Source organism: Akebia trifoliata, chromosome 9, assembly GCF_017979445.1.
Source record: "Akebia trifoliata isolate Shusen 1 chromosome 9, ASM1797944v1, whole genome shotgun sequence".
Classification (NCBI taxonomy): domain Eukaryota; kingdom Viridiplantae; phylum Streptophyta; class Magnoliopsida; order Ranunculales; family Lardizabalaceae; genus Akebia; species Akebia trifoliata.
The window spans coordinates 4,974,613-4,992,935 of NC_141383.1; the positions used below are offsets into that span (position 1 = coordinate 4,974,613).

An 18,323-nucleotide genomic window follows, 5' to 3' on the forward strand; every position below is an offset into this window, starting at 1 on the left:
TGGGCAGAGTGCGACGCTGATTTTGCAGGAAAAACAACAGTTTTAAGTAGTCATTTTGAGCGACAGAGTCCAACAATCACCACATAAAAAATAAATCGGCTTTTAAGACAAATCACAATGCTTCATATCTCTTAGGTGTTATTTTGTTTTTGTGCCTCACCCGATCGAGATCTCCACAAGCACAATTTATTGGATTTCATTCAACTCAATATCTCATCTTTTTCTCTTTTAGATAGAGACTCAATCAAATTTCACTGGTAAGAATCTAGGGTTTCGAACTCTTTGATTAGACACAATTGGGTTTCAAAATTCTAGGGTTTGGATCTCTCACTCGACTCTATTATTTCTTTTAGATCTTTTTCAGGGTTAGATTCTTTGGTTCAATTCAATTTCAAATTATATTCAATTTGATCTCTCATATGGATTCTCTCTCTCTCTCTCTCTGACTCAATTGGATTTCACCTAGCTAGGGTTTCGATCTCTCTTAAACGCAATCGTATTTCAAGTCTCTAGGGTTTCAATTGGATTTTTTCCTACATTTTAAATCAACAAATGGTTTGGAATTCGTGAAGCTTTTTACACAAGGTACATGGTTCGATTCCATTATCTTATTGTTATTCATTTTCTATCAAATTGTTAGTAATCTGGTAATATATAAGTTTCGATTCTGGGGGTTTACAGAAGAATCTTACATTTCTGCCATTTTTTCCATAATTCAAGACTCATCTAGATTTTGCTGGATCTTGGAAGATAATAAGTTTGAATGACCTTTTCCTTAAGAGCTTTGAAAATTGAGCTAATTGAGGAGATTATAAGATTTTATGTTCTCAATTTCTCTTTTTGATTAATTCCTAGCAAGAGCGACTTGTTTTCCCATATTTGATTTCTTAAAAATCTGTTATTTAGTATTTTCTTTAGTTTTCTTATTAGATTCAAAATTCTAGGAAATTCAGAATTTTGAAAAAGAAAAACTTGAATGTTAGGAGTTGGATATGATACAAAAGTGTTACGCCACTATTTGAGGATAGTCATGGCTGTAGATAGCCTTTACATGTGAGGGTTGATTGGCTGTTATTCTTGAAGAGGTTAGACTTTGTTATTCTGTAGCCCGATTCTTCAGGGTAGTTCGAGTAGTTGTTGCGATTGAGTAGGTCTTAGTTGTTACCACGTCTCTAGGCTGTAAACATGGTTTGTTTTGCTTATGTTATTATCTGTAAGACTTTATAAAAACCTGTTGAAGTTTCAATAAAATATAGTCCATTCCTAGAACTGTTAGCTTCTATTAGTGTTCTATGTGTTCAATTTAACATCTGGTATCAGAGCCATATCATAGGGGCCTGATTGATAGTTAAGTTTGAGTGTAAACACTAGAGAAAGTGAGGAAACATAAAAAGGTGTAGATGGCAACAGAGAAAGAATCTATGTTGAGTGTTCCTAAATTCGATGGTGATTATGAGCATTAGGCTATGCTCATGGAGAATATGCTTCGCTTGAAGGAATGGTGGCCGTTGGTGGAGACAGGAGTCATAGAATCAGCCAGGGAGAGGTTCTTAAAGGCGCACAGAGAACAGATCTTGCAGAGATGAAACTAAAGGATCTAAAGGTAAAGAATTACCTTTTCTAGGCCATATACAAGACTACCTTGAAAACCATTCTTCAGAAGAACACAGCCAAGCAGATTTGAGATTCGATGAAAACAAGATATCAGGGGAATGAGAGAGTCAGAAATGCGCAGCTGCAGACACTCAGAAGAGATTTCGAGGTGCTCGAGATGAAGTTTGGAGAATCAGTCAATGATTACTTCTCAAGAGTGATGATTGTTGCAAACAATATGCGCAATTTGGGAGAAGATATGTAGGATGCAAAGATTGTTGAAAAGGTACTGCACTCTCTGTTTGAGAAATACAATTATATTGTATGTTCGATTAAAGAGTCGAAGAATATCAAGAGCATGTCAGTTGATGAATTGCAAAGCTCTTTGTTAGTTCATGAGCAGAAATTTCGGAGGCATTCAAGTGGGGAAGAACAAGCACTCAAAGTTACTCATGCCTAAGGGTATACTGCGAGAGGGCGTGGAAGAATAATTTTTCGAGGAGGAAGGGGCAGAGGAAGAGGCCGACAGACTATGACAAAGCTACGATTGAGTGTTACAAGTGTCACCAACTTGGATATTATCAATATGATTGTCCAATGTGGGAAAAGAAGGCTAACTATGTGGAGTTTGATGAGTCAGAGGAACTGCTGCTTATGGCATATGTGGAGATGAACAGAGGTAATCGAAATAATTTATGGTTCCTTGATTCTGGTTGTAGTAACCATATGTGCGGTGATCGCTCTTTGTTTTGTGATTTGGATGAGAGTTTCACACAAATGGTGAGGCTCGAAAATAATATGAGGATGAATGTGGTTGGGAAAGGGAATGTGAGACTGTTTCTGGAGGGCACTAGTCATGTTGTCACAGAGGTCTTCTACGTGCCTGAGTTAAAGAATCATCTTCTTAGCATTGGTCAGTTGCAGGAGAAAGGACTAGCTATGCTGATTAAATCCAACAAATGTTGAATTTACCATCCCTCAAGAGGCTTGATCCTCAAAACCGACATGACTGCGAATAGAATGTTCGTGTTGTTATCCGAGTCACAGCTAGCAGAGAAGCAAATGAAGAATGAGGTATGCTTGCAAGTGACAATTCAAGACATGACTGATCTTTGGCACCGGAAGTACGGTCACCTTGGTTACTAAAGCCTCAAAACATTACAGCACAAAGGAATGGTGAGGGGTTTGCCTAAGATCAGCGATACCAGTGCTGTGTGTACTGATTGCTTAAAAGGAAAGCAACATCGAGACTCTTTTCCAAAGAAGAGTACATGGAGAGCTTATCAAAAACTTGAACTCATTCATGCCGATATATGTGGGCCTGTTACTCTCATTTCAAACAGCCACAAGAGGTATCTAATCTACTTTATTGATGATATAGTAGAAAAGCTTGGGTACATTTTCTGATTGATAAGTCGGATGCATTTGCCTCTTTCAAGTTATTTAAGAGCTGTGTAGAGAAAGAAACAAGTCTTGGTATTAAGTACTTAAGAACAGACCGTGGTGGGGAATTTACTTCGAATGAGTTTAATGATTTCTGTAAAGAGAATGGAATTAAAAGGTAATTGACTGCAACATACACGCCGCAGCAAAATGACGTTGCAGAAAGGAAAAATCGGATAGTGATGAACATGGTGAGGAGTTTGTTGTCTGAGAAAGGTGTCCCCAAGATCTTTTGGCCGGAGGCGGTCAACTGGAGTTTCTATGTCCTAAACATGAGCCCCACTTTATTCGTCATAGACATGACACCGAAAGAGGCATGGAGTGGGGTTAAACCTTCAGTAGCGCATTTCAGGGTTTTCGAAAGTGTTGCACATGCTCATGTTTCGGATGCATGAAGAACGAAGTTGGAAGACAAAAGTCGGAGCTGTGTTCTATTGGGAGTGCGTGAATAATCAAAGGCCTACCGACTTTATGATCCTGTTTTGAAGAAGGTAGTAATAAGTCGGGATGTTGTCTTTGAGGAAGACAAGAAATGTAACTGGGATGAAAGTTTTGAAGAGGAGATTGCTCTTGATTTGGAGTGGGGTGATGATGAGGAGCTGAATATTTTGAATGAGTTAGAAGACAAGAATGCAGTAAGTAATGAAGATGAAGAAGTTGTACCAAACCTTGTGAACCCAGAAACTCCTGGACCTTTGAGTGTGAGATCGAGCTCAAGGGTCATAAGAACCTCTGTGTGGATGGGAGAATATGTCTCAGGGGAAGAGCTTTCTAATGAAGATGCTGAGGCTAACTAGGCAATTCTTGCCAATACCGATCCAACGAGTTATGAGGAAGCAGCAGTTGATGCAAGATGGAGAGAGGCTATGGATTCGGAGATAAACGCCATTAAGAAATATAATACATGGTACTTGACGGAGTTGCCAGTAGGTGCTAGAAGGATTGGGGTTAAATGGGTTTACAAGACGAAGGTAAATGAGCACGGTGAGGTAGAAAGATACAAAGCCTGCTTGGTTGCCAAGGGCTACGCACAGAAGTACGGCATTGACTATGAAGAAGTGTATGCACTTGTGTCACGTTTGGATACTGTTCGAATGTTTCTTGCTTTAGCTGTACAAAGAGGCTGGTATGTTTATCAACTCGATGTTAAATAAGCTTTTCTTCATGGCAACTTGACAGAAGATGTTTATGTCGATCAACCAAGATGCTATGAGGTGAAAACTGCAATGCACAAAGTCTATAAGCTAAATAAAGCATTGTATGGGCTCAAGCAGGCGTCGAGGGCATGGTTTAGCCACATTGAAGCTTATTTTTTGAACGAAGGGTTTGAGAAGTGTGAAAGTGAACAAACACTCTTCACCAAGGTCAACAAACAAGGTAAACTCTTGGTTATTAGCCTTTATGTTGATGACTTGATTTATGCTGAAGATGATGAGAATATGGTCGTTGAATTTAAGAGATCAATGATGAATGAATTTGACATGTCGGACCTTGGTAAAATGAGATTATTTCTTGGGATAGAAGTTTTGCAGCTTAATGAAGGAATTTTTATTCATCAGAAGAAATATGTGCTGGAAGTTTTAAATAAATTTGGAATGGAACAATGCAACTCTGTTCAAAATCCAATCTGCCCAAGTTCCAGGATTTTTCGAGATGATAATAGAGTGGAGGTAGATGGTTCTTATTACAGACAATTAGTGGGTAGCATGATGTATATGAAAGCCACTAGACCGGATATTATGTATGCAGTCAGTTTGATCAGTAGATACATGTTTATACCAACGGAGCTTCATCTCTTGGCTGCCAAACGAATTCTACGTTATCTACAAGGAACTTCTGGCTTTGGACTGTTGTATAAGAAGGATGGGAATAAGGAGCTGATTGGATTCACTGATAGTGATTATGCTGGTGATGTGGAAGATAGGAAAAGCACCTCAGGCTATGCCTTTGTCTTAAGCTCAGCTACAATAACTTGGTCCTCACGTAAGCAGTCGATCATTGCCTTAAGCACAATCAAAGAAGAGTACGTGGCTGCTGTTGCATGTTCAACTCAACCAGTATGGATGAAGAGGGTGTTGGGGAAGTTGGGATATGAAGGAAATGAGAACACTGTCATTTTTTGTGACAATAGCTCAACCATTAAGCTAGCCAAGAATCTTACCTTACATGTAGAAGCAAACATATTCAGGTGCGATTTCATTTCCTTCGTAACCTTGAAAATGATGGAGTTGTACATTTGAAACATTGTGGTACACATGATCAAGTAGCTGATGTTTTCACCAAGCCATTGAAATTGGAGACTTTTCAAAGAATGAGAGAGCAGCTTGGAGTTTGTGATGCATCTGTGATAAACTAGTTGTTTAGACAGTCTAGTTTAGGGGAGGGAATGAAGAGGTCAGACTTTGTTATTCTGTAGCCCAATTCTTTAGGGTAGTTCGGGTAGTTGTTGCGATTGAGTAGGTCTTAGTTGTTACCATGTCTCTAGGCTGTAAACGTGGTTTGTTTTGCTTATGTTATTATCAGTAAGGCTTTATAAAAGCCTGTTGAAGTTTCAATAAAATATAGTCCATTCCCAGAACTGTTAGCTCTTGTTAGTGTTCTCTGTGTTCAATTTAAAAATTTTAAGATCAATAGGTAATGATGACTTTTTCTTTCTTTTAATTTCTATAGATCAGAAGTTGTGGTGTTCTTCCATCTCTATAACAATCATAGTCCCTTTGGGAATATTTGAATACGTATCTTCAAATGCTTCAATAGTATTGTAGAGTTCAGGCTCAAAGTCCATGGACTTCGATGGAGAGAACATTGGAAAGTTCTTGGCCTACTTACATATGTGATCAAATATGATTTCTTTAGTTAATGTTTTGGATCTGTCTTTGGATAAACGAAGTAAATGAACTAGAATTCAATTAAATTGAAAGATAATGATAATTACGATTTGCATAGGATCAACATATTTTCTTAGTCTACAAGTACTGGGAGAATGGCCATTGATTTTCATCAAACCCGTTCATCCTTCGTCCTTTATTTAAACATGATTAAAGCAACATGAGATAACAAAAAAAAAGTAAGTAAAATGAAATACTATCATCATTCTTTGTTGGATTCTCTTGGATTCTACTTTGGTTATTAAACAATAGAGTTCTTGCATTCCCATTAGAATATGCCGATGCTTTTGTTAACAAATTCTAAATTATCTATCATTTTTTGCTTTGACAATTTTCTTTCTTATGCCTAGTGTATTCAATTTTCTATCTACATTTGGGTCTAATGGATGTTTGTCTTTTACTTATGTATTTTATGACTATTGCCATTCTCTACTTTACTCCTCTACATGTTTTTAGTCAATTCTGATTGTCAAAGAAGATTTTAATGGAATCCTGTTGGTGCCATTGTTCCTAATTTTTTTTTTTCTTTTATTAGAATTTTTGTGGTGTTCTATAGAGCTCTTTCACTATTCCAATGACATCACCGACGAGAAAGATCACTCTAGTGTAGGGAAAGATCTAAGAAAAATTTGGTATTTCTAATTCCTTCTTTGTTTCTTTGTAGTTGCTACATATTAAAAAAAAAAAAAAAAAAAAAAACCTTATAAATCCAAAAAATGACTGCTAACAACAGTCGTTTCACAATGTGAAAAAATCCCAAATTTGATGGCCTTGGTCTATCAAATTTCATAAAATTCGACAGGCCAAGAGGTCGAATTGGTATCGAATTTTTCATTGTCAATTTTTTTTTCGATGGGCTAAAACTGTCAAATTAATGAAGGATGAGAAAAATTCGACAACTCTAAGCCATCAAATCTAGGAACATCAAGAATTTCGACGGTCCTAGACCGTCAAAATTCAGTTTCTAAAATTCATAGGCCTTGGCCCGTCAAATTTTTATGTCGAATTTTCCAGTTTTCATGTAGTGTTTTTTCTGACTGCTCAAGACAGTTGTTTATAAAAGACTACTCCGATTAAAATGTCTGTTGCTGCCATGTTTTCAGCAGTAGTTTTTTATTAAAACGACTCTCTTGAGCAATTGTTTTTTGCCAATTTTGATGTAGTGCATCTTTGTGCTCTATCTTAATTAGAGTGTGCACCTTAAAGTGAATAACAAGTTTTTGGTTGTGTTGCGAGAATTGATAATTGGTTTTCAAGAATCAAGAGTTACTATTTACTTCCTTCTCATTTTTTCCCATCATTACATACTTAGAATAGTTCTTGCAATTTGTTTTGTTTTACCTTACTTTGGTGTTTATTTTTGTTTCTTAAAGTTACTAACTTGTGTGCGTTTGTTTTGCAGCTATCTTAAATAATTTCTGTCTCTTAACCTCCCTTAGACTAAATTTTTCATTTTTTGAGTGTTAGTGAGGCATCTTAAGGGTTCTGTGAGGGAAAGAATTGGATTTTGACTCCAAAATTTATAATACAATATAGAGATTTTCAAGATTGAGCAATAATGCATGTGGAAGTGAAGGTGGTTATATTTCTAGAACCCCCATACGTACTTTTAAATTTCTAGATAAGGTTCATTTCTTTTATTTGTATGGTGTTGTGAATGTACACCCTCATTTAGTATTAAAGAACTATACTATTTGAATGATTAATTGAGTTTGTGATCATTTTAAAAGAATCCAAAGCAGATTGGAACAAGTTAATCATGAAAATCTCTTGAAAAATATTTTCAATGACTATTTATTTCCCAAATATGTCGGACCATGATAGTAACCACGATGAGGAATTTAGGAAAAATAGAAGAAAACCACCCCATAGGGTGGATGACCCCTTCGTAAGGGAGGAACAAGGACTTTGAGGGACTATTTGCAACCAAATAGGTATAGTACCCATCATGTATCATCTTTCCTTAAAACTAAACGCACAATTTCAAAATCAAACTGGGTGTGATATATCTCCTACCTACTTTCTATGACCTTGATTTGGAGGATCCCTACATTTATGTAAGGGAATTTGGAATAAATGTATATTACATTGCACTATAACTATGGTAGGGATGACAAGATTGAACTCAAACTTCTCCCATTTTTTCTAAAGGAGAGCCAAATAACGGCTCCACTGTCTTAGACCTAGATATATAGCATCATGGGAAAACATGGAAATGAATTTTTTGGAAAAACTTCTTGTTGAGATAAATATAAAAGACTCAATCCAAAAGTAACCTCACCATGGGTTTGAGACCTACAATTTCATCAGTTTTTTTTTTATGATGGTCTAAATTCCTCCATGAGAAAACTAGTGGAGACCATGGGTAATGGGGCGTTTATGACCAAGGAACCCAATGATCCATAAGAATTTTTTGAAAACTTAACAAAAAAAAATTCCCAATTTTTTTTTTTCTAAAAGGAGGCCTCATATAAAGACAAGCTCCTCCTAAAGAGGAATTTATCACATCTAAAAGTAATTGGATTTTATTGCTAAAAAGTGATTAATTTTTCTAGAAAAATTAAGACCTTGGATGATAAGGAAAGAGGGTTGAGGATTTATATGTTATATATGAAGATTCACATAGAATTAGGCATTATCAAGTAGCTCTAATAGGCTTTGGCTAAGATGATTTGGATATGTTAAACGAAAACTGATTTTACAACTCCAATTAAAAGAAATATCCAAGTTGAAAGTAAAAAAGAGCAAGAAAGCCCAAGAGAACATGGATAGACATTGTAATAGTAGATGTGTACTTATTATCAATAACAAAAGAATTAATTTTGGTTAGAGTGGAATGAAGAAACAAAACTCCTTAACTTCAAGTATTTGGGATAAAACTTTATTGTTATTTTTATCTCATTTGTATTTAACAAAGATATAGTCCAATTTTTAAATGCATGTTAAAGTTATTGAATACAAATAATAGTAGATAAGTAAAATTTTATTGGGTAAAAAAGGCCAGGCCAGTCAAGGTGATGAAAAAAACCGCAAACCAATGGTGTGTTTGATTACCACTAGTTGTGTCTAGGAGTTGTTAACTTTTGAAAGTTGATTTTTTATATGTGTTTCGAAAACACAACTTGCCAACTCTCGGACGTGTAATAAGAAGGCTTCCCCACTTTCACCCTAAGAGGTGAAAGTTGGAAACTTTCATCGTAGATTGGCCTCTTCAGTCCCCAACAGTCGTTTTTCTCCCTCAAATCTTCTTCATCTTCATCGTGAAAGCACATGGTAAGGTCTCTCTCTCCTGGTTCTTGATCGCTATCTCGTAACCAAACAAAGTGCCGACGCCGATTGGAGATTGGACGACCAAAGAAAGGTGGCAAATCTCTGAAGGAGGTGTAATAAAGTGATCAGAAAGACATGAGCTCAAAACCAACGGTGTGGAACAAAGGATTGTCGCTGTTAGCCATTAATGGAAAGCTTGAGCTCTATTTTTCAATAGGGATATATAGAGGTTTGAGACCATAGGAAAAGTCATTTTCTTTGTTTGAAATATTAGGGAACGACTTTAGGGTTCATGGTTAGAGATTGGATCAAATAGGAAAAGAAGAAAATGACAAAGGAGGAATTCATAGAGCCATCTGTGTGTGTGTGTGTGTGTGCGCGTGCGCTATCTTTGCTGGTTCCTAAAACTAACAAGGTAGTTAAGCTCTCTCTCTCTTTGTCTCTCTTGGAAACCATGGTTTGATCCGATTTTTAGGTTTTAAGTTCTTTGATGTTCTTTCTAGATGAGAGAATCAAAACTTTTTCTATTGGGATTTGTGGTAGTAGTAATTAAACATCAATGGATTTGCAATTAACAGGATACATTATTATTACCAATGGACTTGAGAATGAGATTCTTTGAATCACTTTTGATTTCCGTACATTTTTTTTACAAAATTGATTTCTATACGTGTTCATAGGTCCTGTAAATTGAAGTTGAATATTGTGATAATTGTAGAGGTATTTTTGTGATACACCTTGAGATCATAATTGTTAGGAAATTTACCAATTTTCAAGACCCATGAGATGTGAAAAATAAATAAGAAAGTAAAAGAAACAATTACACACAACACCAAGATTTAAGTCGTTTAGTTTAACAAACCTACATCCACAGTCGGAGATGACCCGGAGAAAATTCACTATCAAAATTGGAGTACAAAGAGTAATAGGGAGAAAACCTCTAAAGACCCAAAACCCCGATACACCCAAATCCCTTTCCCACTTTGTTTTTCTTTCACTTTTTTTTTTGGCTTACAAATTGGGGAGTTGTTGTTTGCTTCTTATAGAAGCATATAATCGGTCAACACTCCTTCACCAAGAAGGCTAAGGAAATCAATTCCAAAAAAGAAAAGGAAAGGGATTGTTGTTGAGCTCTACCGACTTGTTGACAAACAAGTCATTACACGCAACAATCTCCCACTTGACTTGAATTTCACCCAGTCTCGCAAATTTCCTCCTATTGTCTCCTACAGATGTCATCTAGCTCAAAGACCAATTGAAGCTGAACACAGCTCTAGTTTCTCAATGGTCACACCTTTTGTCAGCATATTCGTTGGATTCTCAGTTCTATGAATCTTCTCAAGTGTCAATTGTTCATTGTCGAGAAGAGATCAAATAAAGTGATACCTTATCTGTATGCGCTTTGTTCTTGAATGATATATTGGATTCTTTGCAAGAAAAATGACACTTTGATTGTTACTATGTAAAACGCCCTTCTAATTCTTCCTACCCAACTCATCAAAGAAGCCTTGTAGCCAAACCATCTCCTTTCCAGCTTCTGTCACAGCTACATACTTAGCTTCCGTAATGGAAAGGGAAAAAAATTTCTGTAAGCTTAAGATCCAACACATAGTTGTACCTCCCAGAGTATATACATACCCTTAGTACTTTTCCTCCTATCAACATCACTCGCTAAATCAACATCCACGTAATGCTGCAACTTCAAATCTGCACCTGTGAAGTAAAGGGACATATCTGAAGCCCCTCTTAGATATCTCAAGATCCACTTGACAGCCTCCCAATGCTACTTCCCCGGATTACTCATGTACCTACTCATAGTTCCCACTGTATGAGCAATATTCGATCTTATACAGACCATTACACTCTGTTTTTCTTTCACATTTTTTTTGTTTTTGGCTTACAAATCGGTGATTGTTGTCTACTTCTTATAGAAGTGTATAATTGGTAAACACTCCTTCACCAAAAAGGATAAGAAAACCAAATCCAAAAAAGGAAAGGAAAGGAAAGGGATTGCTGCTGGGCTCCACTGACTTATTGAAAAACAAGTCATTACACGCAATAGTAATTTGGATCTAAATCACTCCATTAAACCCACAAAATAATAAAACACGAAAGGTTTTTAAGTGATTTGACAAACGGGCCTATATCCACTGGCTCGGAGAACCATTCCACTATATTGGATCTCCCCATTACATGATCTTTTTTTCCTCTTCTCTCCCTTTTACAATAGTCTTTATCCCTTTAAATAGAAAAATCCTAGAAAACAAACCTTAACCCTAATTAGATTCCCTTTCCAGGTTTTCTCATATCCTTATTAAGAAACCTTGTTTAATTAGAGTCATTTTGGCATGGTAACATTCCAACAACGAAATCCTTTCAAAATTATGCTCAAATAAGATATTTAGAGTGATTTGTCATGGCACGTCCTTTAAGAAAGAATCCCCTTGACCTTATGTCTTCTTGTTTCCTTAATATTTTCACATTTAGTTCATAATACCACCACCAATTCTTTTTCACAATGCCCCATTAACTCACACACACGTACAATATCTGTAGATACGTGGTTTCGCGATTACGATGGTCACATGTACTAAGAATTGGAGTCGCCACCATTCATTTTGTAAGTGGGTGTGAATGGTCACCCGATGTACATTTTTCAGAAAAGTAAAATTTTTGGCACGTAGTGACTCATAATGTATAAGAACTAATCAAACCTTGAGATTCGAGGTAAGCAGCTTGGTTGGAGAAAAGGAAAGGTGTTAGGCACCCTTTTCTCCTCACCATGTGGTGGTAACCTCAACTCAACTCGGTCATTTCGATTAAAAAAATAAAAAAAAATTACCACGTGTCGATATCTTGTACCCTTAGTAAAGATTTACTTTCGGCTTGATTATAAGATCATCCCATTGAAGGAGATGATCCTTATAGATCCTTAGCCTTGAGAATAACACATTTTTAAAAGTATTGGCGATGGTTATGGATCCATTCTCATGAGTTGAGAAGGACCCAAAAATCGGTTGTCTCAAAACGATTTGATGGGTTAAATCGATTTTATTTTTTGAAGGTGGTTACAAACCTTATACTTTAGATCAAACAAAAGTTCGATCTACCAGAGATAAGGGAGGGGAAACATTACATCTTAGGGGCTATCTAAAATAAAAATTAAAGAGAGGATGGGATAATAGAAGAGGAAGGAGGAGAGGGTAGAGAGAGAGATGGGGGTGTATTTTGTTGCACCCACCTTGAAGCTTCAAGATTTTCTTTTCTTCTTTTTCCTTCCTTCTTCTTCTTATATGTCTTCTTGAGTTGAGTCATTAATAAGTTATGAGAATATAACTCTTTTGAGATTAGTGTGAGAGGGTAATGAAGTGATGAGTAGAGAGTTGAGAGTAGATAGTGGAGTGATTTTTTATGAGACTTGATAAGAGATTTTTGTAGTGAGAGTTGAGAATCATTTTTAGGAAGAGGAGGGGGATTTTTATAGATTTTGGGAGGGTATTTAAGGGGTATAATGGGGTGAAGTGTGGGAGAGTAGAGAATGACATATGTTTTAAAGGTGGGGGGTATGAAATTAGGAGTTGGAAGAGGGGTAATCATGTAATGAAAGTAAATAGGATATGTTTTGATCCAAATGGTTTGGATTTTACCCAAACCATTTGGGTGGAGTGTTTGGTGAGGTGAGATGATGGGTGTTTAAGAAGGTGATTGATTGATTGAGTGGTGTTTGGTTTAAGAGAATGGAAGGTGTAAGAAGGTGGTTGGAATGGTGAGAGAAATAGTGACATGTGACAAGATGTGTGGAGGTTAAGGGTTTAGATTTAATTGATAGGAGAGATTGAGTGTTTGATTTAGGGTATAGGTTTAAGTTGTAGAGATGGATTTATAAGAAATGATGATGGTAGATTAGGGAGAGGTATAATGATGGTAGGTTAGGGGGAAGTGTGGGTTGGAGGTATTTGATTTGAGAGAATAGGGGTTAGGGAATTATGAGGGTAGGTTAGGGGAGGGTATGGGTTGGAGGTGTTTGATTTGAGAATGGAGGTTTATAGGAAGTAATGAGCGTAGGTTAGGGGAGGGTGTGGGTTGATGTGATTTTTTAGAGAAAATGTGATGTGGGTAGTTAATTTTTAGAGAAAGTTGATGGGGTGAGTAGTTTGATGAGGGAAGTGAGAGGGGGGTGATGACATGTGTCACCTTTTGATGATAAAAGTGTTATTGGTTGATGTGGGTTGTGGTTTATGGGTTAGGGTTGTGGGTTAGATATGAATTGGATATGGATAAGAGTTTGTTGGCTTTGGAGTGTTTTGGGATTGGGTTATGAAATGGTTTTGGGTTTTAGGAATTGGTTAGGGGTTATTTTGGAATGAGTTTTGAGGGTATAGGTTGGTTTTAGATTTTAGGTGATGTGGGATTGATTTTAGGTTAGGAGTAAGGTGAGAAATTAATTTAAGAAAGAGTTGAAGGCTTGTGAGCCTTAAGTGGGTTTAGGGTATTTGCGGATTCGGAAGTAGGGCTGTGGTAGTAGAGGAAGGGTAGGCGTCTCAATTCTCACATTTTTTTAATTTATTAATTTTTTTGAGATTTTTGCAATTATTGGTTTGATCAAAAATGTCACGTGTTGACAAATCGGGCCTTTTAGGACCGTTGGAGAATTTTATTAAAAATCGGATATTTCTGAGTACAAGAGTAGAGCAGTGAAGGTTGGGAAGGTGTAGGGTAGTTCAAACCCATTTGGTGGGTCTCCTAGACCATAGAAGGTCTTAGGGGCCTCGATTTGGTCAAAATGTCACTTTTCAATGACTTGGGCCCTTAAGGCTCGTTGGCCCATTTATTTGGAAAATCGGTATTTTTGGGCCCTTTCGCGTATGGGCCTGTTCAAATTGGGGTGTCTACAATATCCTTTCTTCCTACACACATTAACATAGCAAGCACCTCTTGCACATACGTGCACAACAATTCATTCCTCATAGAACATGTACATGAGTGAACTAAGATTTGAGAGATTGTGGCACATGTTGAAAAAACATTTAAAAAAAAAAAAAAAAAAAAATTCAGAAGCTAAAGGAATTTTGGGGTATACCACAATTTGGCGCCGTTCGTGGTAAAAGAACAAGGAACCATGTTTAATGATCGAGATATCCAACAGGAGTTGGGGACTACCTCCAAGATCAACCTCTAGGGTTTTTTATTTGGCTTGATTGAGGTCCAAATCTATAAAGGATCAAGTATTGCCAAGGTTTTGGTGACGAAAGTCAATCCCAATCGATTTTGTAACTGTCATGACCAAGATATGGTATAAGGGAAAGATTTGTGGGTATGGTGACCAAACCTTGAAGAATCCATGGATGAGGTATGCCAAGGGTTAATTCAACAATAATAAATGCATTAGTGAAGCTCTCTCCCCAAAGGGTGGGTCCAGCGAAATTTTCCCCAGACCATGGATCTGTGCGGGAGGTGTAACTCAATGGTAGTGATAAAGCCAAGATGTAGTTGTGTTGATAGTGGTACAAGCAAGTTCTAGATGGTGTTGTCCTCTTACAACCAACTTGAGCCATGTATTACAATTAGCCTTGGGATTTGATTTCATCATATGGGGCAACGATACAACTAGGTATTTATATTATATTAAATTTCTTGATAAGTCAGATTAATGAACCGAGCTATACTCTTCAATTCAACGAATCAAAAAAATAAATGTTAAAATTGATTCAATGAACTGAACATTTCTCTTTAAAGGGAATTGGGTAGAAAAGTTAAAGATTTAACCTCAATTATATTAGTCATCAAAGTATTTGATTGTTTGGGATTTAAACCCAATTTGAGATTTCGGTCGATTATTCTATTATTTATCAACGTTTTGATTATTTTGGGATTTAAGCCTAATCTAGGATTTCGAATGTTTTTTCTATTATTTATCTAAATTTTGGATTATTTTTTTATCCAAACCCGATTTGAGATTTCAATCAATTTTTCTATTATTTATCTAAGTTTTGGATCATTATGAGATCTAAACTCGGTTGGTCCTTTTATTATTTACAAAAGTCTTGGATCATTCTATGATCCAAGTCCAACCTAAGATGATCTGTTCTTCTATCATTCAAAGAGTCAAGTCTGACTTGCAGATAGTCAATTTTATTATTGAAGCATTGACTTATTCTGGGAGCTCGACCAAGTGGAAGAACAAATTTGCACTAAACAAGGAAGAAGATAAACTCGAAAGCTCAGAACTTCATACACTTATTTAAAAATTGAGTTTAATACCTATTTAAATTATCTCTAGAAGATTGTCGAGATTTGCAAAGTTCCTGAAAGCAAATTGATACATCAATCTCCACCTTCAAGAAAATACCATCGTAAAAACGAGGAAGAAAAATGAGAAATCATGTAGCAAAGAAATGTATAATTAAATGACTCCCCAAACCCATAGATGTAAGCATGTTTCTTGAACCACGTAAAATCTAGCATTCTTCTTCTTTATTTTTTTTTATTTTTATGTGATTTATTTGTTAGATCTTGATCCAAATCAAGCTCCCAAGGTAGATGGTGAATTTTTGCCTCTACAATTATTTCATTTGTATTTCATGGAAGAGTTATGGTTTCTTAAGAATATCAATACAATATGTTTGAACACACTTAGGGTTCTATAAACTAAAGTTAATTTTTTTTACAATTCTCATGAGCAACCAAGCACTAAAGCTAAAATTAATTCACTCTTAACTTTCAAGAATTCAACTTCCAAAAATCCAACTCTCATGGTGAACAATTGGTTATCAAACACACCCCAAATACAACACACTAAATCCCATTTATCTAAGAAATCTTCAAAGAAGACTCCTTCAACATTTTTGAAAACCTCGTACAAAAAATAAAACACCCAAAATAAAGATAACGATGTCCTACCCAAGTTTGGACTTTACTTTGAAAACTTAGTTATTCCCATATCACATTTTCATATTTCAAATAATACTCAAATCAATCTTATATTAAATTTTTGTCATCTACAAAATTGCTAATCATAATCAAACATGAGTTTAAATCTCATCTAAAATCGAGACGACTCCTCTAATTCATCTCCATATCATCTACCAACGAGATGAATTGACAAGTTGTTTCAAACCTGATGTGTCTCTCAAAAGTCAATCGATTGTCATTATTAAATCAAACAACTCGAACAAATCAAACAACTCAATCTCAATCATGGACAAACGAAAAATCAAAACAAGTTTTAAAAGCATGTAATCAAACAAAGAGCTCTAAGATAGGAAAATAATCCTTGGATGCTCAAACTAGAAAAAAAGTATTGATGTCCAAAAACACCCCTATTTATTTCCTATCATGTCATGTCATCCATAGATCTTAAGAAAGCCTCATAACACCAATCAAGGTATAGAACTGTTCCTTTCTCTAAAAAATCATCACCCTTCTCATTAAATCTCCATTGAGAACATTTACAATGTTGTACTGAACAAATCATTTTTTCCTTCAATTATGTTTAAAATCATTTTTTCTCATTAGTTATATATCTAAAATCATGTCATATTTAACTAAAATGCATTCATACTCTTCCCTCAATCAACAACTTTTGAAGTCTTTTCCTCTATCAAATCAAGGTCAATCCATATTTCATTTCGCCGCTAGTACAATACTTAGAAAACCATTAATCCAAATCTTTTCCATTTAAAATCAAAATTATCCAATCATTTGACGACCTCACATAGAATTACTTAGAAGACCCATAACTCAAGACCCTTTTTTTTCCTTCATAAAGCATATATGATCTGTTCTTTTATTTGAGTAAACATATTTCTCCAGAAATGATCTCTTTCACCCACCTTAGCACAAACTTCAAATCAAGTTGGTCTCACAAAACCCACTTAACAATCAAAGATAATAAGTACCAATTTTTGAGAAATGATGTCAAATAAAAGTACTAAAATTGGGGGAAAAAACTTCTACAAAGAAGCTTCATCAACTATTGCATAATGTACATGCAAGTTACAAACACACATAACCTTAAATAGAGAGAGAGAGAGAGAACAAACACTCAACAAAGAAAATTAAAAACAAAGAGAAGAATCGTCATTAGAACTAGTTGAAACTTGGAGACACTAAAATCTAAATCAGTCAATCTTTCTCGACATCTCTCACAATCAATCAAACCCTACTGAAGCTAATTGAGGCTTCACCTTAGGCGGCCTACCACGTGGTCTCGGTGGCCCTGTTGTCATCTTAGTCGTAGTCGATGTTGCAGCCACACCTGGACGAGCCTTCTTTGGTGGGCGACCGCGACCACGAGGTCTGTCCGAACCCGAAGCAACCTTCGATGTTGCGGCGGCCATAGCCGTTGCAATGGCTAATGGATCCTTCGGTTTCGGTGGACGACCTCTCGGTCTAGGTGGAGATATAGCAGTGCCAGGTGGAACTGGAAGCTTTGGCTTTGGTGGACGGCCACGGCCACGTTTCAATGGTGGAGGTGCATTAGGGTTAGGGTTAGGGTTTGGTAGCATGTAATTGTTCTTCACCATTACAAGATCTCCACTTTCTTTCATCCGATTCAGATGGTTTGCTAACAGTGTTGAGTGACTTTCTGGAAGATCTCCGTAAGTAGATTCGATGTAATTGGAGATTGAAGTCTTTTCTGATCCCTCTTTTTCGTTTAACGATGAGATCGCGGCAAGAATCATCTGAAACAAGAAAGAAATTGAGGGAAATTAGAGAAATTCGGGTGAAATTAAGATGGATTTATTAATTAAAGAAAAGAAAAAGAGGGATTTTTTGAACAAATCAGAAACTTATTATTTACCTCTGAGTATGGAGGGAGTGATGGAGGCTTGGAAACCTCTTCGGTAGCCATGAGAGTTGCAGAAGAGAGATAGAGAGAGAGACTGTGCTTTGGGAGAAGATGAGGGAAGGTTTTGAGGGATTTAAAAAGAGGGTTTGAGATCACAGGGAGTAGAAAAAGAGATAAATTTTGAGAATGATCGGACGGCTAGGGATTTATCACTGTATTTTAATCAATGGATTCTTATTGAACGATGAGGAGATCACACGGATTGCTTGCGTGGAAGAAGCAGCTATGAGATCTGTTTTAAATTTTCAATTGTAAAATTACGACATTATCCCTTCTTT

The 18,323-nt window shown here is 36.3% G+C and overlaps 1 protein-coding gene across 1 annotated transcript; it reads right to left on the reverse strand.

Moving 5' to 3' along the window:
• Positions 1 to 17,122: 17,122 nt before the first annotated feature.
• Positions 17,123 to 18,156, reverse strand: LOC147394174 (HMG-Y-related protein A-like). Its single transcript, XM_086454859.1, has 2 exons — positions 17,998 to 18,156; positions 17,123 to 17,878 (listed from the first exon to the last, which is right to left on the reverse strand). Exons 1-2 carry the CDS (start codon positions 18,046 to 18,048, stop codon positions 17,345 to 17,347), a joined length of 585 nt encoding a protein of 194 aa, XP_086310985.1. The 5' UTR covers positions 18,049 to 18,156; the 3' UTR covers positions 17,123 to 17,344.
• Between the last annotated feature and the right edge of the window lie 167 nt (positions 18,157 to 18,323).